This window comes from Hemitrygon akajei, chromosome 15, assembly GCF_048418815.1.
Source record: "Hemitrygon akajei chromosome 15, sHemAka1.3, whole genome shotgun sequence".
Lineage (NCBI taxonomy): Eukaryota > Metazoa > Chordata > Chondrichthyes > Myliobatiformes > Dasyatidae > Hemitrygon > Hemitrygon akajei.
In genome coordinates, this window is record NC_133138.1 from 39755939 (window position 1) to 39780697 (window position 24759).

General features: G+C 40.2%; 1 protein-coding gene across 1 annotated transcript; it reads right to left on the minus strand.

Annotated features, from left to right (window-relative positions):
- Positions 1-20050: 20050 nt before the first annotated feature.
- On the minus strand, positions 20051-22980 carry LOC140739264 (protocadherin gamma-C5-like). The gene has a single exon (XM_073067408.1). It carries the CDS (start codon positions 22851-22853, stop codon positions 20466-20468), a length of 2388 nt encoding a protein of 795 aa, XP_072923509.1. The 5' UTR covers positions 22854-22980; the 3' UTR covers positions 20051-20465.
- Between the last annotated feature and the right edge of the window lie 1779 nt (positions 22981-24759).

Here is a 24759-nt window from a genome sequence, read left to right on the forward strand (position 1 = left end):
ATGAGATTGGTGTTTGCAGGGAAAAGAGAAGGCTGTTAATGGTTGGATAAATATTTAGTTTGGAGAAACAAAACAAAAATTGCTACTTTTATAGAGGAATGATAGGTTTAAACCCTAACATGTAAGACATAGCAGCAGAATTGAGCCAAACCGACAACGCTGTTCTGTCATCATTCGGTTCTTGAATAAATACAGAGTAATATTTTGGGTCATGCACTTCATACAAAACGCTTTGTTTTTTTTAATGCTAGGGATTTATAATCACAATAATTCGCATTAAAAATTAACGGCTTAAATTGGACCACCATGCTTGGTTCATCTGACATAACAACAAAAGGCTTGGGAGTGTGAGTCAGAAACTCATCGTCGAATTTCTATAACAGTTAACACATGCCAGTTTGCAATGGCTGGATTAATTGTTGCGAAACTTTGTCCTTGAATATTGCATTTTTCAATCAATATTGATATTAAAATACGATTTCTTCGCCTCATAAACAATGGGCTTTGTTTCGGGTACTCTTTAATTATTTATTCCCATTGATCCAATTTCTTAGTTTTAAAGAGAGTTCGAAGTGGAATTGTTATTCATTATTTTTAGATTGACATTGGGCCTGAGATATTGGCCGGTTGCACGGCTTCAGAAACAGGAAATCGCTTTTCGCTGACGCTGGAGACAAGCAAACAGAATAATGATGGTTTTCAGGTAGGTAAACCATCGATTTTGTTCTACTGTCATTGAAGGATTCCTTCACTTGAGGTCTTAGGTGAAAGTTGTCGTTCGAAATGTCACAGCTGTAGCAACAACTGGGTGAATTGTAGTCTTGGCTGGCATTTCTGTTCATGTTACACTTAATGCCATTCAGAAGAATGATGGTGACAAGAAAGAGAGCGGAAGTGCAGCCGAAAGTGACAATTAAGTAAAGATTCAGGTCAGAGAAATCTTCGGGCTTCATTACAAAATTACTGTTTTCAATGGTTCTTTCAGTGATGTTGTCCGTAACTGTAAGGGGAATTGTAATCGTGCAGGAAAGGCTTGGCTGTCCGTTATCCTTCACCAAAATTACCAGAGCTTGTGTAGTGTCATCAGACTCCAAAATATTACGAGCTGTTCTAATTTCGCCCGAGCTTTGCTCAATATTGAATAAACTAGTATCAGTGGATGTCTGCACCTGATAGGACAGCAGCGCGTCCTGACCAGAAACTGCGTCAGTTGCCATTATCTTGGTGACCAAGTACCCCTGACCCACTGAATGCGGCACGATCTGCACAGGGGCTGCTCAGTGGGGGTACTCCAGCGTCACGGGCTTGAACGTAGACCTGGAACGTTTTGATATTGTCATAGTCAAAAGAGCGCAACGCATAATTGGTACCATTCACAGAAGTAATCTTGAGATATCTGGATACTAGTAAGATCTGGATAAGGCTCTCTACAAAGGAGTAAGAAACATAAGAGGTCCGGTCCAAATCAGGATCGACAGCAGCTGCTGCGAAAATAAATGCACCCGGAGCATTGTTCTCCATCACATAAACTGTATAAGAGGACCGGGCAAACCTTGGGGCGTTGTCATTGATCAGGTCCAGTCTGTTTCAATAAGGGGACGCTCTGACTAAAGTCAAATACTGGGTCTTTTCCGTGTAATTCTGCTTTCGTTCACTGGTGGGGGTGGAGCAATGGATCTCTAGCTGCTCTTGAGGTCCTGATTGGTGTACAGCAACACAAAGTGTTTTTGTCAATAATAACGCCAAAAATTCTTGAAGCTGGACGGCGCCAGGAATGGCGGTCTACTGTTTACATAACCATATAACAGTTACAGCACGGAAACAGGCCATCTCGGCCCTTCTAGTCCCTGCCGAACGCTTACTCTCACCTAGTCCACTGACCCGCACACTGCCCATAACCCTTCATTTCTTTCCTGTCCATATAACTATCCAATTTTGCTTTAAATGACAATACCGAACCTGCCACTACCACTTCTACTGAAAGCTCATTCCACACAGCTACCACTCTCTGAGTAAAGAAATTCCCCTTCATGATACCTTAAACTTTTGCCCCCTAACTCTCAAGTCATGTCCTCTTGTTTGAATCTCCCCTACTCTCAATGGAAAAAGCCTATCCACGTCAACGCTATCTATCGCTCTCATAACTTTAAATACCTCTGTCAAGTCCCCCCCCCCCCCCCCAACCTTCTACGCTCCAAAGAATAAAGACCTAACTTGTTCAATCTTTCCCTGTAACTCAGGTGCTGAAACCCAGGTAACAATCCAGTAAATCTCTGTAATCTCTCTACGGGTTTACAACTGTAGGTCCTGTCCCAATGACACAAGAAGCTTCAGATTATTCCGCAATTTTTGTTCTGTTCCAAAGTTTACACCAAAGCTATGAAACTGTTCCTACAAATATCAACAGCACATATTAAAGGATCTACGTGCATGTATCCTTATATTGAACGATTGGCTCAGGGACTGCTTCCACCTGTTAAACTTATATTCTGCAAATGTTTATCTTCTATAGTAAATATCGTGATGTCAAACAGGAACAGAAGTAAACGGGCAGTGAATAAGAAGTTAAAGTCCGCCTGGAATCAACTCTCCAGTATTGGAAATCTGGACAAAATGTCGTGGAAAATTTAGGAAATGATAATCGGGTGTGGTGATAATGGAAGATTTCAGTCATCTGCAAATATACCCACATGTAGAAGGATGTTCGATTTAAAGGAGAATGAAATTTCTACAAAACTAATTAGAAGCAGAAAATATTGGAAGTACACAATTGTTCAAAGTCGAAAACGTTCTGACAAGAATGATGTTTCCGATCAATAACTAATCAATTTTATTTCCCTCCCCATCCACTGATCAGCTGGGCCGCTCCGGTATTTCCTGTCATTCAAAGTTCAAGGTACAAAGTAAATATATGTCACAAGATACAACCTGGTCATTTACTTTCATATGGGGATATTCAGTAAAACCAGGAAATATAATACAAACACTGAAGGAGCGCCACCAACAGGTCAGACAAACGACCAATGTGCAAAGACAAATAAATAAATACAGAAGCAATAACAATCAAGGAGGTGTTTGCCCGTGATGGACTGGCCCGTATCCAATAGTTTCTGTAGGATTTTCTGTCCAAGGGCATTGGAATTTCCATACCAGTCCGCTATGTAACCAGTTCATATGCTCTTCACCACACATCTTTTGAATGTTGTCAAATTAATATTCAATCAGTATAGAGAGATGGCATAGGATTGGAAGTTGTAGCGACTCTACAGGTTGAGTTAAGAAATGGCAAGGGTAAAAGGACCCGAATGGCAGTTGTATACAGACCTCCAAAGAGCAGCCGGGATATGGATTACAATTGCAGCAGGAGATAGAAAAGGTGTGTCAGAAAGGCAATGTCATATTAAGGGTTGAGGATTTTAACATGAATGTGGATTGGGGAAACCAGGACAGTACTGGACCACAAGAGAGAGAATTTACAGAATGTCTAAGGGATGGCTTTTTAGAACAGTTTGTTGTTGATTGGGCGTTGTGCAATGATCCGGAGGTGATAAGTGAGCATAAGGTTAAGGAATCCTTAGGGAACAGTGATCACAATATGATCGAGTTCGCATTGAAATTTGAGAGGGAAAGAATAAACTCCAGTGTGTCGGTATTTCAGTGGAATAAAGGAAATTACAATGGCAGGAGATGGTAACTGGCCAAATTTGACTGGAAAGGTACATTTGCAGGAAGGACAGCAGAGCAACAATGGCTGGAGTTTCTGCGAAAAATGAGGAAAGTGTAAGACAGATATATCCCAAATAAGAAGAAATTTTCAAAGGAAAGAAGGACACTACCGTGGCTGACAAGTGAAGTCAGAGACAAAGTAAAATCAAAAGAAACGGTAGACAAGGAAGTCAGATCTGGGATTGGAGAGCTTTTAAAAATTTGCAGAAGGAAACTAAGAAGGCCATTGGGACAGAAAAGATGAATTATGAAATGAAGCTTGCGACTAATAGCAAAGAAAATACTAAAAGTTATTTTTTTCAGTATATAAAGGGGAAAATGAGTCGAGGGTAGATATAGAACCAATAAAAAATGACGCTGGAGATATTGTAATGAGACATGCCGAGATGGCAGAGGAATTCAAAGCCTATCAGTCTTCATACTGGAAAATGTTTGCAGTATACCGGACATTCGAGAGTGTCAGGGAACTGAAGTTTGTGCAGTGAAAATTACGACTGAGAAAAGTGCTCAGCAATATTAATGGTATGAGAGTGGATAAATCTCCTCGACCTGATGGAATGAACCCTCGGGTTCTGAAGAAAGTCGCTGGAGGGATTGTTGAGGCATTAACAATGATCTTTCATGAATCGATGGATTCTGGCATTTTGCCGGATGACTGGAAAATTGCAAATGTTATTCCGCTATTTAAAGTGGTGGGAGACAGCAAAAATGAAACAATAGACCTGTTAGCATGACATCAAATGTTGGGAAGTTGTTGGAATCGATTGTTAGGGATGAGACTAGGGAGTACCTGGAGGCACATAACAAGAAAGGCCTAAGCTAGCATTGTTTCTTGAAAGGAAAATGCTGCCTGACAAACCTACAGAAATTCTTTGAGGAAATTAAAAGCAGGGTAGACGAAGGAGATGCAGTAGACATGCTGGACTTGGAATTTCAGAAAGCCTTTAACAAAGTGCCGTACATGAGGTTGCTTAGCCACTTAAGAGCCCATTGAATCACAGAGAAGTTACCAGCATAGGTGGAGCATTGGCTGATCGGCATAAAACAGAGAGTGGGAATAAAGGGATCCTATTCTGGCTGACTGCCGGTTACCAGTGGAGTCCCATAGGTATCGGTGTGGGAACCATAGCTTTTTACGATGTATATCAATGCTTTGGACTAACGCAATAATGGGTTTGTGGTAAATGTGTGCATGATATGAAGATTGGTGGAGGAGCGGGGAGTGTTCAGGAAACAGAGAGTCTTCAGACAGACTTAGATAGTTTAGGGGAATGGACAAAGAAGTGACAAAAGAAATACAATGTTGGAAAGTGTATGGTCATGCACTTTGGTGGAAGAAATAAATGGCCAGACTATTATTTAGATGGAATAAAAATTCAAAAGGCAAAGATGGACAGGAATTCAGGAGGTCTTGTGCAAGGTACCCTAAAGGTTAACCTAAAGGTTGAGTCAGTTTTGAAGAAGGCGAATGCAATGTTGGCATTCATTTTTAGAGGTATAATATGTAACAGCAGGGATATGATGTTGAGGCTCTATAAGGCTCTCGTAAGACCGCACTTGCAGGATTGTGTGCAGTTTTGTGCTCCTTATGCTAGAAAGGATATACTGTCATTGCAGAGGGTTTAGAGAATATTCACAAGAATAATGGGCTGTCTTTGGGCTGTATTCCCTGGAGTTCAGGAGATTGATGGAAGATTTTATAGAAACATTCCGGATATTAAAAGGCCTGAACAGATTAGAAATGGCTAAGTTATTTCCCGTGGTAGGAGATTCTAGGACAAGAAAACCCAACTTCAGGATTGAAGGACGTCCATTTAGAACTGAGATGCGGAGAAATTACTTTAGTCAGATGATGGTAAATCTGTGGAATTTGTAGCCAGAGCGGCTGTGAAAGCCATGTCATTGGGTATATTTAAGGCAGAGATAGATAGGTTCTTAATTAGCCAGCTCATCAAAGGGTATAGGGGGAAAGCAGGGGATAAGCCCATGATTGATTGGCGGATCAGACTCGATGGGCCACATGGCATACTTCTGCTCCTATATTTAATGGTCTTCTGGTTTTATGGTCTAAGTTTTAGATATCATGCCGAATCTTCGGAAACTTCTAAGAAAACTGAACTGCCGTTCTTTCTTGGTAATTATACTTCGGTGCTCAGCCCAGGACTGAGCCTCTAGAGTGATACCTAGATTTTCATTCTCCCTCCTATATGCTGATTCGTAACCAATTGGTCTTAGTAAAGTTGAAGATAGCATTGAACCTAAGCCTCTCAGGCGTACGTATAAAGCGAGTAAAGCAGGGGGCGAAGCACATAGTCTGTGGTGCACCTGTGTTGTTGGAGATTATGGGAGAGATGTTGTTGCCACTCGGAACTGACTGGGGTCAGCAAATCAGGAAATCGAGAATCCAATCGCAAAAGGATGTATTAAGGCCAAGACCTTGGAGCTTATTGATCAGTTTGGACGAGATTATATAATTGAATGCAGACTGCAATCGACAAAATGCATACTGATATATGCATGCTTGCTGAGCCCATGTCCCAAGGTTGAGTGAAGAGCAAATGAAATTGCATCTGCTGCGCACCTGTTGTGCCGGTAGACATATTGGAGCTGTGCCATTTCCTTCTCGGGCAGGAGTTGATATCTGTCAACACCAACTTCTCAAAATACTTCATCGCAGTGGATATAAATGCAATAGTCATTAAGGCAGGTTGCCACCTTCTTTTTAAACTCCGAAGCTAACTGAAGCCTACTTGAAGCGGATGAGTACCACAGACTACCGAGGTGAGAGGTAAAAGATATTTTTCGAATTATTTTTCTTTTGTATCTACCAATACAACGCGGAGTAGGCCCGTCGAGCCAGGACATCCCAGCAACGCGCGACAAACCCTAATCTAATTACAGGACAAATTCCAATGACGAATTAACCGACCGGGTACGTCACCTAACAGCGAGGGCAACCAAAGAACCCAGGGAAATCCCACTTGTCCACAGGCAGGATGTACATACACCTTACAAACTCCTCTGGCATTAATCCGCTTACTCTGGAACTCAAGAGCTATAATAGCGTCGCGGTAACCGCTATGCGACTATGTCGCCAAAGTATCAGTGAACATTCCAGCCAGTTGATTCGCAGAGGGCTTTAGTACTCGGCCAGCAGCCCCATTTGGTTTGGATGCTTTCCATAGGTTCTCCCTTGGAAAGGACACCCTCACGTTGGTCTCAGAGACTGAAATCACAAAGTCATCGGGAGTTGCGGGAGTTGTGAACTTCCATCTATCTTTTGAAGGCCGAAATGAGCAAAAAGAGCATTGAGCTCAACTGGAAGCGAAGCTTGCTTTAATTTCGTAAGAGGTGAAAGCATTCTAGAAAGGCCATAGTTCTAGAGGATCCTTCAGTGGTTAAATCTTAGTCTGGAGATGGCTTTCTGGAGACATACATGGAGCTGATGTATCTTTCTTGGTCACTAGACCTAAATGCCACAGATTTGTCCCTCAACGCACTGCGGATCTCATGGCTCACCCGTGGGATTCTGGTTGGGAAACACTCAGAATTATTTTGTGTGGACACTGGGTGTATTTATTCAAATGCTCTAATGAATTCTTGAACATGGCCCAATTCACCGAAGATCTCTGGTAGCGTCGGTTGAGTGAACTTTGCCTTTTCTTCTTGGAGTGACGGAGGATGAGAGGTGGCCTGATAGAGGTGTGTAAGATGATGAGAGGCATTAATCGTGTGGATAGTCAGAGGCTTTTATCGCAGGTCTGAAATGGCTATCATGAAAGGCCACACTCTTAAGGTGCTTAGCAGTAGGAACAGAGCAGATATCAGGGGTAAGCTTTTTACGCAGAGAGTGGTGTATACTTGGAATGGGCTGCCGGCGAAGGTGGTGCAAATGGATACGATAGGGTCTTTTAAGAGACTCTTGCAAGGTACATAGAGATTAATAAAAAGAGTGCTACGGGTAACACAAGGTAATTTCTAAAGTAAGTACATGTCCGGCACAGCATTGTGGACCGAAATGCCTGTATTGTACTGTAGATTTTCTATGTTTCTATGTTTCTTTCTCCCATGGCTATCTTTGTTGTCCTTATCTCTGGAGAATGTTTCTTTAGCTCCTGTCTTTATGCAGATAGGAGAGGAGAGCCAAATGATCAGCTTTCTGGAAATGCGGCCCAGGAATGGAACGGCAGGCACTCTTTCCCGTAGTCGAGCAGTGGTCTACTGTGTTGGGACTCCTGGTGCTGCAGGGTACATGCTGTTGCCGCTGTGCCTGCTCAGAGGTTTCTTCACACAAGTGTGATTGAAGACCCTACTATGACATGAAATCATGAAATGCGTCCGACGAACTGTTTCTTTCTGGGGGGAGGGGGTAGGAGTGGCAGCATTCAATATTCCGAGTGTCTTCACCGTGAATTCTGATGTAACATACGTATTCAGTTCTTCTGTCATTTTGTTGTTCCCCATTACTACCTCTCCAGTATTGTTTTTCAGCAGTCCGATATACACTCTCACCTCTCTTTAACACTTCATGTATCTGAAGAAACTGTCGGTATCCTCTTTAGTATGATTTTATAATCCTACTAACTTCCCGCTAATCTTTGATCTATAATATGCCCTCTCTCAGGCCTTGATGTTATTTTTAAATTCATTTGTTATCCACTGCTGTATCTTCTTTCCTTTCAATTACTTCTTCCTCTTTGGGATATATATATCCTGAGGAATTGCTTCCAGAAATTCCAACCATTGCTGCTCTGCCAACATCTCCACCAGTGTTCATTTCCCATCAATTCTGGCCAACTCTTCGCATGCCTCTGCAATTCCCTTTACTCTATTGTGATACTGACACATCTGAACTTCAGCTTCCCCTTCTCAAAGTTCATGGTGAATTAGAACGTATTATGATCACTTGCCATAAAGGGATCTTTCACCTTAAGTTCTCTAATCAATTCGAGTTAATTGCCTGAACCCAAATCCAGAATAGCTGATCCCCTAGTGGGCGCAATCACGAGGAAGTCTGGAATGCACCCCCCCCCCCCCCCCCGGAATCCCGTACTAGGTTAATTTTCCCAATCGACCTGCATATTGATGTATCCCATCACAATTGAAACATTTCCATTTTAGCATGGTTTTCTATCTCTCGTTGTAATTTGTAGGACACATCTTTCAATGTCGTTGGAGGGGATTGTACACAAATCCCATCAGGTTGTTTTATTTCTGCAGTTCGTTAGCTCTATTCACAATGATTCAAGGACTTCCACCCCTATCAGCAGAGCAACGCTGCCACCTCTGCCATCCTGCCTGTCCTTTTGATACGTTGTGTATCCTTGAACATGAACAATCACTACAGTCTTCATTCAGCCATGACTCGGTGATGCCTACAACATCATATCTGCCAATCTGCAACTGTGCTGCATCATCTACCTTACTCCATACGAATACACCTTCAGCCCTGTATTCACCTTTTGGTATCTTCAAAATAGATTTGTAAATGTGAGGACAAACAGATGAGCAAAGGTGCAATATAAAATTTGGTGAATATGCACGGAAAAGAGAAGCGTGAAGCTAAAGCATAAATATTGTATTAACAAGTATACTGACCTGGATACTGTTGGAAGAGGAAACCTACAAGCGAAACCACAGGGGCCCGGACTGATGGGTCTACAACAGTGTACAGGGTGAATCGGCATAGAGAGGAAATAGGTTGAGGTCCTGAAGAACAAATATAGAGGATAGGTATGAAGCTAAAAAGCAGAACCTTAAATGTAGCAATCTCTGCATTGATGTCTGTGTCACGCGCTAGTGAGGGGAAGAACGGGAAGTTCTGGCAGTTGAATACGTGGTTGAAGAGTTGGTGGAAGTGGCAGGCTTTCAGATTTGTGGATCTTTGGGATCTCTTCTGTGGAAGTTATGACCTGCACAAGAGGGACTGATTACACCTGAGTTCGAGAGGGATGGCTTTGCAGGCCGGTTTGCTCGAGATGTTGGCAGGGTTTAAACGAGTTTCGCTTTAGGGCGGCAGCCAGAGTTTTCGAAAAGATGAAGAGCCATATGGTGTAAAGATGTAAGCAATGTGCAGAGTGACTGAAAGGAAGGGTTAGTCAGTGGGCATGGCTTTACTTCAATACGAAAAGATTTATCAATAATAGGAATAGGCGTCCAGAGTGAATCAGTGCATGGAATTACGATGCTGTAGACTTTACAGAGAATTGCCGGCTTGATGTTGCGAGGTTTAGATATTTCGAAAGAGACAGAGAGGGATAGAAAAGGAGAAATATTGGCATTGCCAGTCAGGAGTAGTATCAAAGCTGCAGAAAAGGGAGAGCATTGTGAAGGGATCAACTACTGTATCAGTATGGGTTGGTGGAAGTCTGAAGCAGAAAAGCTGCAGTATAAAATCTATAAACCGCCCAATACCCTACCTTGCTCAGGCCCAGCGAGAGCTCTCAGACACCTCTTCTTACTTACCCCACAAACAGGATCCCACTAACAGGCACCAAGCTATTCTCTCCCACAACATCACTGACCTTTCTAGCTCTGGGGATCTCCCATCCACTGCCAAAACCCCAGAGTTCCCGCGCCCCACACCTCCCCTTTCTACTTCCTACTACCCAAGATCCACAAACTCGCTTGTTCATGTACACCAATTGTTCCAGCTTGTTCCTGCCCCATTGAACTCGGTTCTGCATATTCCCCCCTAGCTCCATTCCTTCCTCCTTACATCCGCGATACTTCACACGCTTTGGATCTTTTAAGTTATTTTCGCTGTGGATGTCCAGTCGCTATACAGCTCCATCGCCAAGCAGGAAGGCCTCAGAGCTCCCCGTTTCTTTCTAGAGACCATACCCAACCAGTTCCGTTGCTCCACCACTCTTCACCGTCGTAATAATTTCCTTTTTGGCTCCTCTCACTTCCTTCCAACAAAAGGTGTAGCCATGGACACTCGCATGGGTCCCAGCTGTGCCTGTCTGTTTGTCGGCTACATCGAACTGTCCACGTTGCAAGCCCACGCTGGAGTCCGTCCCCCACTTTTCCGACGCTACATCGACGAATGCATTGGTGCTGCTCCCTGCACCCATGCTGAGCTCTACGACTTCATCAACTCTGCTTCCAACTACCATCCTGCCCTCAAATCTGCCTGGTCTATTTCCGACAGGTCCCTCACCTTGTTGGATGTCACGGTGCAGGCAGCTTATCTACTGGTGTCCATTATAAACCAACAGAATCTCACAGCAACCTGGACTATACCGCTTCCCACCCTTGTACTTGTGAAAACGCCATCCTCTCTTCTCAATTTCTCAGTCTCCCCCACATCTGCTCTCAGGATGAGGCATTTCATTCTATAACGAAGGAATGTCCTCCTTTTTCAAAGAAAGTGGTTTCAATTTCTTGAAGATGCTTTCCTGTCTTTGACAGTTATAGTTTCTTATCTCTCTTTCAAACAAGCATGGTTTACAGAAGCAATAGCACATTTTTGTCGTTCAATACTCGATCGTTTACCATTTTTGAAGTTTTATTTGGCTTCGGAAGAAATAGTTTGTGTTTTCTTATTGTCGCGTGTTGTTGATACCACGTGCTCGGGAAAGTTTTAATGCCTTCAACGAAGCCCAAGGACAAAGAAAGTAAGCGAAAAGCAGCTGGACAAAAACAAGGTGCAGTCCTTCCCTGAAGATATGGAGTTTGGAGTGATTTTGGAAAAGTCCAGTGCTGCTGCTTTGGAACGGGAGCACAGTTATTCCCAACTTCAAAATCCGAAGTTCGACCCCAGCCTGGAGCCTTTTACCTGAGTCAGACATCGGCACTCCGGTGAAGCCAGCTGTTAAAAAGAAGAAAGCAGAGGTCACTTTACAAACTATAGCGCAATTAATTAACGACATATCCGATGATCTGTCGTTGAGAATTGACAATAATAAAAATAGTATTGATGACATTAAGAAATCCCTTGACTTTATTTTTGAAGAGGTGAATACCCTGAAGTTTGATGTTCTGCAGATTAAAGGGACTTGCACGGACCACGAAAAGAGAATTGAAACTTTGGAATTGAGGCTGAATGAAGCCGAGCGTTATCGGGGAAGGTGGAATATGCGAATTCACAGCATTGCAGAGCAAACGGGAAAAATATTAAAAATAAAGCAACTCAAATATGCCAAGCAGTAGCTCCGGAGGCCAACGAGGAGATTCTACCACACGTGGATGCTGTGCTTCATCTCGGTCGGATAAGACGGGATAAGAAGCCTCGAGTGACCATTATTCGATTTTCAGACAGAACCACGAGGGATCTGGAATGGAAATAAGCCAGAAAAAATGAATACTTGCTCTCGCAGAGCCTGAGGATCGCCGGACACCTGACTGCAGCAGATAAGTGGGCCCGACAGAAGATGTGGCCGCTGGTGGAGGCTGCCAGAAAAGATGGGAAGCGTGCTTTCTGTGCTGGCACACGAGCTTTCATTGATGGAAAAGAGATACGAGCAGAGCAGTAATATGTTACTGTGGCAACTGGCCTACTACCTCTACTAATCTTCGAGTGTGGCCTTTGTTTATATAAGACTGTGGTAGTTCTATTTTTTGCTGTTAATATCAGAGATGAAGAATTCTTTTTGTGTGTGTATATACATCAGAAATATGTGTGTGTGTGCGTGCGTGCGTGTGTGTGTGTGTGTGTGTGTGTGTGTGTGTGTGTGTGTGTGTGTGTATTTATAGTCTCTCATAAGACTGTCTTTTTCACTTTTTTCTCTTAATGCCAGGGACTAGGACACACTATTAAACGCAAGGCTTTATTCTTGTTCTTAAAGCAGCATAAACATGTGGACTTCTTTTTAATCTAAGAGTCACACTCTGTGACTGAAGACATTAAACTATGGAAATCCCAGTGGGGGGACGATGTTTGTTTTTCACATGGTTCTGAACATTCTGCAGGTGTTCTTATTCTAATGTTTAACTTTAAAGGAGATGTTTTGCACTCTGAGGCGGATACGAATGGACATTTTTTGTTCTTATTATTCAGTATTGTGTTAAAATATTTCTTATTGCTAATATTTATGTTTTTAAAATTAGAAATGATAATGATAGCTTACTTGTGGTTTTGGAAAAACGTTTTGATTATTCGCTTTCTAAAATCCCTGATGTATTTTTTATGGGAGGAAACTTTAACATGAATTTAGATGAAAATATTGTTCGATGGCCACCAAGGCAACACTCTACCTATAATAACTTTACTAGCTTTATTCAGAAGTTTAATGTCATAGATATTTGGAGAGAGCACTTTACTTGAGTTAGAAATTATACTTGGACTAATAAATACATTACATGCATGTCTATACTAGATTACTGGTTACCATCCCATACCTTAAGAAATAATAATGTCACTTTTAATATTTTCCCTCAACTTGAACAGATCATAAAGCTATCCATATACAAATTGTATTATCTTCAGCTGAAACCAATTTTAAATCTTATTGGAAATTAAATAATTCCATTTTGGGGCATCAACTTGTCTCTTTGCACATTAAAAAGCGGGCAACCTACTTTTTACATAAAGCGATGGTACAGTATAATCTCTCTTCAAATTGGGAAATTTTTAAAATTTGAATCTGCCAAATTCTTTAGGAAATACGGTAGTGATTTAATAAAAAAAAGAAAATTGGAAGAACAATCATTGATCTGAAAGATTGCAAATGTATGTGAATTGTTTCCAGATAACCGTTCAGGGAAAGATAAAGAGGAGCTGGCTTTGTTAAAGGATAAGTTAAACCATCTTTATCTTATAAAGTCAGAAGGTGCACATGTGTTATCTAGAAAACAATGGTTGCACAGAGGATGAACGGAGTATAGCTTATTTCTTTCGTTTAGAAAAGCAGCGTGCCCAATTCAATTCCATTCATCAGCTTAATATTGATGGTGTGATTGCAGAGGACTCTAAAATATGGCAAAATATTGTTCTGCATTTTATAGTAAACTGTATAGCTCAAAATATTGTGAAGCATCTACACTACATTTCATGAATGATATTAATATTCTTAGGAACCTGTTCAATGGTCAGAAAAACCTGTGTGATGCTCTTATTACCCTGGGAAAAATTAGTAAGTCGCCGGGTGTGGACGGTCTGACTGCAGAATTTTATAAGATGTTTTCTGACACCCTCGCTCCCTTTTTAGTAAAATTGTTTTTAGAATGTATTGATAAAGAATTTCTTCCCAAGCCTCTAACACAGGGCCTTATTACATTAATTCCTAAAACAAGAAAAGATAAATTATTTATCGATAATTGGCGTCCTATTTGCGTTCTCAATAGTGATTATAAAATTCTGGCCCAAATCTTTGCTAACCGAATGAAAGTAGTTTTACCATTTATTATTCATGAAACACAGTCAGGTTTCATGAAGGTTCATCATATCTCTAATAATGTCAGGTTAGTTTTAGATCTTATTGATTATTCTCATCTTGTTCCAAATGATAGTTTTATCCTGTTTTTAGATTTCCACAAAGCTTCTGATACGATTGAGCATCAGTTTATCTTCTCTACTCTTGGTAAATTTGGATTTGGTCCATTATTTTGTAAGGCTGTTAAGGCTTTGTACACAAACTCTAATAGTTTGCAGTTGGGGACTTCACCGTGGTTTGATGCGAATAGCGGGGTGAGACAAGGTTGTCCTATCTCACCTTATTTACTCCTTTTATGTGCTCGGCTGCTCACCTATTCCATCAAGTCTAGTCCTCTTAAAGGCACTTCCTGTGCAAATTCCAATTTTTGGATTAGTCAGGATGCAGATGATACGACTCTTTTTTTAAAAATGATGTTTCGGAAAGCTCACTGGCTTTAAACTGCATTTCTGTTTTTTTTTCAAAGCTTCAGGCCTCTGTTTAAGTATTCACAAATGTGAATTGGTTCCTCTTCAAGGTAGCAATCAATCTATAATTAATAATATTCCAGTAAAAGAAAAAGTTACATTTTTGAGGATAACTATTGTTAAAAACGAATACTTAAGGTGTGTGTATAATTTTCAACCTCTTATAGACAAAACCAAAAAAAGATTAAACCAGTGGCTTCAAAGAGACTTATCTTTGAAAGGCCGGATTTGCTTTGTAAAGCAGAAGGTCTTTCCAGGATTATATATATAACTCTCCCCATATGCATCGATAAAAATCTGTACATTAATAGACACCATGCTGTTTAACTTTTTATGGAAAAACAAAGTTCATTATTTAAAAACATCTGCTCTCATGAATAGTTATAACAAGGAAGGTCTAAATTTTCTTGATTTTGATAGTTTTAATAATACTTCTAAAATTAATTGGATTAAACAATTTTTAAGTAATGCTACTTCTATATGGAATAGTATTCATTCTGTTGTTTTTTGCCAGGTTGGTGGATTGATTTTTTTTTCTTTTATGTAATTACAAAATAGACAAAGTTCCTCTCTGTTTATCTCCGTTTCATAAACAGATGCTTTTATCCTGGTCTTTTCTCCTTATAGTTACTTTATCTGGAATAACCACAACATAACTTATAAGAATGAATCTTTGTTTTATAAAGATTGGTTTGATGATAACAATATTTTGTTAGTTAAATAGTTATTTAATTCAAGTGATACTTTATTGAGTTACACTGAGTTTTTATCCAACATTGGATTTCCTATGACTCCAAAAGAATTTGCTGTTGTTCTGGGTGTAATTCCGTCTGGTGTAATTATGGTGTTTAGAAATACATCATATTTGGTAATTCTATTACCCAACTTAAATCCATCCAGTACAGCTGTAGGAAAGATTTGTATTCCTCCATCTTTTAAAAAAAAATAATAAAGGTATTAGAAGTTTGTTGCAAAATGACATTACTTCTATTCCTATGGCTGTTAGTTTTTGGAATAGTCACTTGAGGAGTCTGAGGTGGAGGAGTATTTTGGTTTTATATAATATTTTTTTACTGAGGAATAAAATTAAAGAAATTTCAATTTAAATTATACATAGATATTATCCAACCAATGTTTATTTGACGAAGTTTAATTCTGATATTGAAACGAACTGTTTTTTTGTGGTTTATATCCAGAGGACTTATTACATCTGTTTTGGGATTGCGAATACGTTAAAACATTTTGGGTTGATGTTTGTCAATTTATAAATCAATATATCAATGTGGATTTTACTTTTTGTTTTCAAAATGTCTTATTTGGGTTTAGCAATAATACCAAATCTCATAGGGATCATTTCTTTATCATAAATCTTTTGTTACGTTACAGCAAATTTTATATCCATAAATGCAAATACATCAATAAGAAACCTCCATTTATATTTTTTACGTCAGACTTCGAACTATACGTTAATACTCTGAAAACTTCCCATAACCAGAAAGCTGTAAAGACTGTACAAATCTGACAAAGTTTTGGGTTATCTTTGTAAATGTTTCTGTTTTGTGGCTCCTGTTAGATATAGTTCCTTCTGTCCAACAGTATTTAGAGTGGATTTTCTTGTTTATTTGTATATTTAAAGTTAGTAGTTATATATTTGTTGCTGCTCATGTGTGATTCCCTGGCTTTGTTAGCATATGTCTGGTGTTTCTGTTTTGTTTGTGTTTAATAATAATAATAATAATAATAATAATAATAATAATAATAATAATAATAATAATAATAATAATAATAATAATAAACATGCTATATATGGTCAATATTTTCCAAGTGTTCATCGTACATGTTGATGTGATAATTTCCTCAGATACATACAATCCCCAAAACAGGAAATTTATATCCTAGAGAACATAGAACATAGAATAGTACAGCACAGTACAGGCCCTTCGGTTCACAATGCTGTGCCGACCCTTAAACCCTGCCTCCCATATAACCCCCCACCTTAAATTCCTCCATATACCTGTCTAGTAGATTCCTAAATTTCACTAGTGTATCTGCCTCCACCACAGACTCAGGCAGTGCATTCCACGCACCAACCACTCTCTGAGTAAAAAACCTCCCTCTAATATCCCCATTGAACTTCCCAGCCCTTACCATAAAGCCATATCCTCTTGTACTGAGAAGTGGTGCCCTGGGGAAGAGGCGCTGGATGTCCACGCTATCTATTCCTCTAGCATCAAATATGAGCGTTTACGTACGCCACGTCAAATCCGAAGAATTGCCGTAGCTCTAACAACCTTCAATGATTTATTTGGTGTAGCAAACAGTTAAATTGTTGAACGCAAGGGCTTTGATCCTCACGTGAGCGACGAAAATCAAATTATATATTGAGTATTCAAAAATGAGCGTAGTGATAACAGCATAAATGTTTAAATTATTTGAAGATGTTTAAGCAGAAATTGCGCTGTATTCAGTTATCAAAGCGAAAAACACACTGCTTTGAAAATGTAGAATGTGATTTTAATTTAATAGTTGCGCCCAAGTCTAAAGCAAATAAAAAATTCAGATGTTCCCCGCCCTCTGAATGAACCATATTTTATCATTATTTCTTCTATTTTACTAAGCAAAATCCTTTATGCAAAGAAACAAGATCACCATGCATAAACTCACGCTCACAAACGTCCAGGTTCATTTTGACTATGCTCCGGTTCAATTTGTAACCATATCAAGTATGTTAAATGTAAACATTCTGCATTATTTCTGTATACTAGATAATATATTTCAATGTCTTAAATTACCTTGGTCTTGTATTCCAAGTTTACACATTTTAGCATTATGGTTTTATAATTATTCAGAGAATTGAAGGAGAACTGAGAGGAATGTTTTCACACAATTGTAATTGGTAATGGAAATGAGCTGCCAGAGGGGGAGGTGGAGGCAGGATATTAATACCGCTCAAGCGTATGGTATAGAGAAATATGAAGTTAAAACACGCAGGTGGAATTAGTATCTGTAAGCATTAAGGCCTGTGATCAGGGGGTAGACCGAAGCACATCGTCCTCTAATGTAGACCTATAAATCATAGGAATATATAGAGAACAAATCAAGCGAAAATAATGACAGGCAAGAATAGCCAGCTTTGATTCAGATTGCTACAAAGAAACAACAAAATTAATTCAAAATTAAATTTTGAAACATTCCCAACTGGAAGATGAGGTGTTACTCCTCAGTCTTGCTGTCTTGCCTTTGCCTCGTTGAAACAATGCGGAAAGCCAGATTCAGAAAGGTCAACATGTTAATGAAACATTGAATCAACGTGGTTAACTACCGGATGCATGTTTAAACACCTGGGCGCTGCAATCAATTACCCAATCTGCTTTTGTTTCACCAATGCAGAACAAACACATTGCGATGACCAATTTCTTGTATTTGAGTCTGGGAGTAACACAACTCGAAGATCAGCTCTTTGGCTGAACATGTCAATACCGACCAACATGTCTATGAGCGCTACTCTTAATTGTCTTAGTTTGATTTTATACACCGTCATAAGGTCAATGCTCCGTCTCCTATCTTATTGGTTAAAAAAAGTTCAGCCTATCCAGCCACTCCTTATAACGTAAGCCCTCCAGTGCTGATAGCACCTTGCGAAATATTTCTGTACCATTAGCAGCTATTGATATCTTTCCATTAGTTAGCCATCATAAATGGCACACCATATTGTAAGTGTAGTCTCACCAACGAACCACAGAGTTGCAACATAAAGTACCGAATCAGTAATCTAAATAGTGGCTTATGAAAGTAAATAGACTAAATAATTTCTCCCCCACACTGTGTACCGCTGTCTTTACTTTCAGGCAACGATATACCTGCACCTTTAAGTTTCTGTTCTATGATGTCCTTCAGATTTGCAGGAATTAATGTGCAAACACTTGTTGGTTTAATGGAACAAATTGCAACAGCTCGTGCTTGTCTAATTTATATTTGATCTACCTTTCTTGAACCACTTGCATGGTTTGCAGAGAAGTCGTTGAATTTAGCTTAGATTATATTCTTCAATCTGTAGTACATCCCTTATCTGATATTTTTCACATACTAACCGTGTAAACAATATTTTCCTGCAAAGAGTAAATAGAAATAACAAATAATAATGAATTCAGCACTGATATCTTTGACGTTCCGTTGATCACAGGCCGCCAACATAAATTACAACCCGCCACTGGCACCCTCTGAATCATTCCACTTCGTCATTTTTGATCCACCTGACTAACTCGTGTTGGATCCCATGTGACTTATCCTTTCAGTCCAAACAACTGTACAGATCCATGTCAAAGGCCTTGTTAAACTTTAGGCAGATAATATCTACCACCCTGATTTCGTTGTCTTCCTCAGCGCCCGTTCAAAAAGCTCAGACCAGCTTGTGCGACACGACATCCCAAGCACAAACCAAGCTATTCCCTTAAATTCTTCCCAATGCAAACGTTGGCAATTCCTGGCCCTCAGAAACACCCCTAGTAAATTTCCTATCAAAGATTTTCACTGGCCTGCAAATCCCTGGGTTGCTCTTGAAACTTCTTTTAAATATAGGTGCATCATAAAACACCTGCCTGTACCTCAGATTTGAAAAAAAATAAACTGTGAATACATCTCCACCAGACCTTTGCAATGTACTCTCCAGCTTCCAAAAATATCCCAAGAAACGCTGGATCAAGCCACGGGGATTTATCCAAATTAATATGCTTCAGGATTAGAATAGAAATGTTGTATACAAATCACTTGTCCCTGCGAAGCAGATCGTTGGATGGGGTCAAGGGAGGAAGGTGGAGGAAGGGCCTGCTTTGCGCACTTCGACCAGATTAAAGATACGGAGTTGTTGTTGGATACAGAAGTACATAAGAGAGCTGCTTTACAAGAATTAAAAAAATTGTGGGGAATGAAAACTTGTTGACTATTGTGTAAATTCCACTCACTTTGAAAGCTGTTTGAGTAGAAAGTTTTTTTTAAAAAAAAAGCGACACTGTTCTTGTTCTTTCTTGCAGGAGAAGGGTCGAGTTTCGATTAGAAACAGATAACCTTCGTGAATGCTTGGCATATTCTACATCCCTGCTGTTAGCAGTACGATATACAGAAACCGAAAAATTAAATACCGAGATCAGGAAAACTATTACGGTGTCACCTATGGTCTGTCCATATCAGTGATATGCTCTTGTTATCCCTCAATCGTATGCACTGTCATAACAACACCAAATTATTTACAAACAAAAGAAAATCTGCAGATTCTGGAAATCCAAGCAACATACACAATATCCTAGAGGAACTCACCGGGCCAGGCAGCATTTTGTGTGTGCAACTAAATTCGTTATTCATTTTAATTGATCTGACAAGCAGCACGGATGTGAAACGAAGAAAACCGATGCAGACTGACAGACTGTGGGTTTGAAGTATATTTTTGATCTTTCGAATGAAAACATTTGGATATTTGCCTGCGGATTTATTCTGTGACTTGCTATTACCTCAACTGGAACACAGTTAAACGTGTCAATGAATTTTTTATCTCAATATTCAAAATATCACGACATCAAGTACACATACAAATCCAAGCGTTATTTTCCTTTCTTCGCTACCGACTGAATAGCAAACCATTTGAAAATGCCATTCAGTGACAGCTGGTAAGATTCTCCAGAGGTAACAGATGCCAAGCTCAGACGGGTGGATTCGGGTTGATGTAAATTTTATCTTTGGCCATTATAACAACTATACTCTTCGTCAACAGAAAATTACAAAAACAGTTGCTGAAAAGGAATACTTTCTGAACTACTTTACCCCAGCATCTTACATCTCAGAATATAAACAAAAATAAGCACGCATAAAATAAGCATACGTTAATGTTGTAGTTCTATATAATTTAGCATTGGGCTTGAGAGATGGCAGGTCCGCACGGCTTCAAGAAAAGGAAGTCACTTTTCGCTGATTCTGGAGACAGGCAGACCGAGTACTGAGGCAGTCCTGGCATGCGGACTACCTGGTCCGTACCAGGATAGCGTAAAGTTTCCTCCATCGCAGATCTTCGATTAAACGTGTCCTGCATATCTCCACGTTTGTCATAATAACTGGGGGAAGTGTACATTTTGGGGTTATCTCTGTCCTGTTTACACTTGATCCCGATAAGCACAATGATAATCAGCAGAAAGACAATGGAAGTGCAACCGAAAATTACCAATAAATAAAGATTTAGATCGGATAAAGATTCTGAACTCGTCACTAAATTACTTCTTTTAGTGGGAGTTTCGGTGCTATTCTGCAAAATTGTGATGTGAAGTGTAACTGTGCTAGATAGGCTTGGCTGCCCGTTGTCTTTAACCAAGATTACCAACGTTTGTGTGTTGCGATCCGACTCCAAGATTTTACGCGTTGTTCTGATTTCACCAGACGTTTGATCGATAATAAACAAACTGGGATCAGTAGCTTTCACCATTTGGTAAAATAATCGCGCGTTCTGACCAGAATCTGCATCAATGGCCAGTATCTTGGTGACCAAGTACCCCTGAGCCGCTGACTGTGGCAGGGTTTCCACGGCTGATGATCCACCATGCTCTGAAGGTGAAACAATCACTGGCGCGTTGTCATTTTGATCCAGGATGATGACATTCACAGTAGCGCTGCTGCTCAACGGTGGCACTCCAGCGTCACGGGCTTGAACATGGATCTGAAAACTTTTCAGTTCCTCATAGTCAAAAGATCGCAGAGCGTAAATGGTGCCGTTCATAGTGTTAACGTTCAGGTACGTGGATACTGGCAAGTTTTGAATATAATTGTTCAGAATGGAATAAGAAACATAGGAATTCTGCTCCAGATCAGGATCTGAAGCCGTTACTGCGAAGATAGAAGCGCCAGGAGAGTTATTTTCAGTCACGTAAAAGTTGTAGGGCAATTCAGCGAAGCGTGGGGCATTATCATTTATATCTGTAATTACAATATGGATGGTTACATTTGTTGACAGTGACGGTGACCCCAAATCCCAGGCTGAAATAAGTATTTTATAATCAGACATAGTTTCACGGTCCAACGTTCCACTTGTAATTAATTTATAATGATTGGACGATCTTTGCAGCATAAAAGGAACGTTCTGTGCTATTTCGCAGCGCACTTGACCATTCTCTCCAGAATCACGATCGATGACATCAACGAAGGTGATTACATTTCCGGGCGTAGCGTTTTCCGAGATTTGGTTTGTGGCTGACGTCACTTTTATCTCGGGAGCGTTATCATTCACGTCAGTTACCTTGATCAGCACTTTCGAGTGTCCCGTCAGCGCAGGTGACCCGTGATCAACAGCTTGAATATCGAGTGAATAGCTGTTTGATTTTTCAAAATCTAGTGGCCCTTTGACTCGAATCTCTCCAGTTTTAGGGTCCAAGGAAAACAAATCACGCATTCTTCGCAATGTAATAACATCACTGAAAGAATATGTTAGCTCTGCATTCAGCCCTTCGTCCAAATCGTTTGCTTTAACTGTTAACACAATGGTATCTTGTGGTGCGTTCTCTGTAATACTGCCCCTGTAAACATCATGCTCGAATACAGGTGGATTGTCATTAATGTCCAGTACAGTAATGAGAATCTGAGCTGTTCCGGTTCTCTGAGGATTCCCACCATCTACTGCAGTAAGCACCAGTTGAAAGGATGATTGTAGCTCTCGATCCAAAAGTTTCTCTAACAGCAACTCAGCAATTATAATATCCTCCTCGGTTCTCCGTGTTTTCAGACTGAAGTGCTCACTCGAACTGATTGTATAATTAACGATAGTATTCATTCCAGTATCAGCATCTTCTGCGCTCTTAAGTCGTATACGTATCCCTGGTGAAATGGCTTCAGGCATTTGTAAGGCAATATGTGTGTCCCGAAATGTAGGAGAATTGTCATTTACGTCAAGAATTTCCACTTCACCGCGATACATCTCTAGTGGATTTTCCAGCATTATTTCCAAAGGTATAGTACACAAATCTACTTGCCCACAAATACGTTCCCTGTCGATTCTTTCACAAATAGATAAAAGCCCATTATCCAAACTAACCTTCATGTACCGATCTCCGTCATTAGAGCTGAGACGAAATTTACGAGCTGACAAAATCGGTACATTCAATCCCAAATCTTGAGCAATATTCCCAATAATTGTCCCTTCGACCATTTCCTCGGGAATAGAATAACGAAATTGCCCTGGAATTTGATCCGGGACACACACGATAAAACTGTGTGCAATTACAGCGATGCTTAATATGGATTTGGACGCCATTGTTCCGCAGTCAATTAATTTACAAATCCAGGCCTCTGCTCAATTCATTCCGAACAAGTCCTTACTACAAGACGTAAACGCAGGCAGATAAATACGGAATCTAAACAGACAGATTTTTACGCCTCAGCTTAACACTGTTATGTAAACGCACGCAATGGTTGTTTCTTCGTTGACTCTGTCCTTTTATTCTGGGCGAGGGAGGGGCAATGGATCCAACTGTGAAATTGAGTTTTTTATTGGTAGACAGCGACACAACCAGTTCTTTTCGTCAATTACAACTGCTGCTCTTAAAGCTGTACCGTTCTGCTATATTTAATGGTGCACACCATAAAATGTAGTTGATGATACAATTGCTCAATTCATTTCATTTTCAACGTTTATCATGGTAAACTATAACAAAACCCATTGATGGCATTTTGGTCATAAATTTAACAAGACCTGAAAGTTCACTCAGTATGCAACAGAGAGCAGATAGGTTCCTTGACCCTTTTTATGATCCAATTAGATGAATTGTTTGGTTTCCCTCGCATCCGACCGTGACAGTTAGATTTGTGCATTTGTTCTATGATTTGAACTGCTCGAAGAAACATTGCGGGTGAGCTTTTACAATTGAAGGGCCATTGTACTGGAGCAGTTTCAATCCATGGTTACATCTCGAAGAAAATTAAATTGTATATTCAATGTTGTTGTCAAGCTTTACTAGCTAAGTATTGCAATAGATTTGGATCATGAGGGTGTCAGGATAAGAAACAGACGCTGTCTTGCTTCTGCTTGCTGACAATAGCTAGCAATAGATGATGCCAATAATGACTAACCTTTGTCCGAGACTGTTTGACTGATAGAGGAGCTGAACGTTGACGTGCGGTTCAAATTTTACATACTGCGTGGGAACATTTGTGTATTGGCTGACACCTAACGAGTGTTTCTTGCAATCGGTGACTAAGTATGTTCAGCTGTTCGCTATTTACTATAATTTACTATAAAAAATTAAGATGTAGCCTGATGTTGTGGGAATCGTAAGATAACAGCTCCCCGGAATCACGCATTAAAGAATTAACTGTATACCGAGGTCTGTGTCTTTATTTCTGTTTGATAACCTGGTGAAATTCTCTAACATTAAAATACGGTAAAACAGAGTAGATTCTTCGACCGTAATTTGGCGAAGAGGATAAAATCCTTATGATACAAGATTCCGAACCAACCTATCCGTGAGATTTACTTGAAAGCTAGAGGTCCAGATTCGACTGGGGTGAGCCCATCCTGGAGACTCGCTCGACGAAGCGGGATCCAGACCAGACGCGGGTGCCGGAGCTGTCATCTACCGACCGATGACCAATGAGTTCGAGTAAAGGAACAAGAGTGGAATTGGTAGAAGGGAGCCTGAGAGCATCGGGAAAGTAAATTTAGACTAAATTTAAGGAGACCTTGGCGTATGGTAGATGATTTGTCAACCACTGGGGAGAAGCGATTGTAAACATTAACTGTAAAGAATATTAGATCTTGCATAGTTGTTTAAATTGTCTCAACTGCGGCTGGAGGAGGAAAATGGGTAATAATAACGGTACGTTTCAATGCAAGAATCAAGGAAAAAGACCCGAGGAGAACCATCTCTTCAATCTGATACTCTGGCAAGGCTGCCAATGAATAAGAATACACGTAAGCAGGTCAAAAGTCTGAAGACCAAATAATTCTGAAATGACCTGCTGGTTTCCCGGGGTCCCCCGATAGCAAGATCTGATTGAAAACGAGAGATAGCAGGGCTGCAAACTTTATCTTCTGGGTGGAGTTATGGGGATTGGCTTTATGGTGGATCCATTGTTCTAAAAAGATTTAGCTTTGACGAAATGAAACAAAAGCTGGGGGCGGAGATCCTAATTGGAATTTAGAAGATATGATGTGATGTTTT

Bases quoted from the DNA above. Each gene is read 5' to 3' on its own strand.
- LOC140739264 (XM_073067408.1), bottom strand. From the start codon at position 22,853: ATGGCGTCCAAATCCATATTAAGCATCGCTGTAATTGCACACAGTTTT.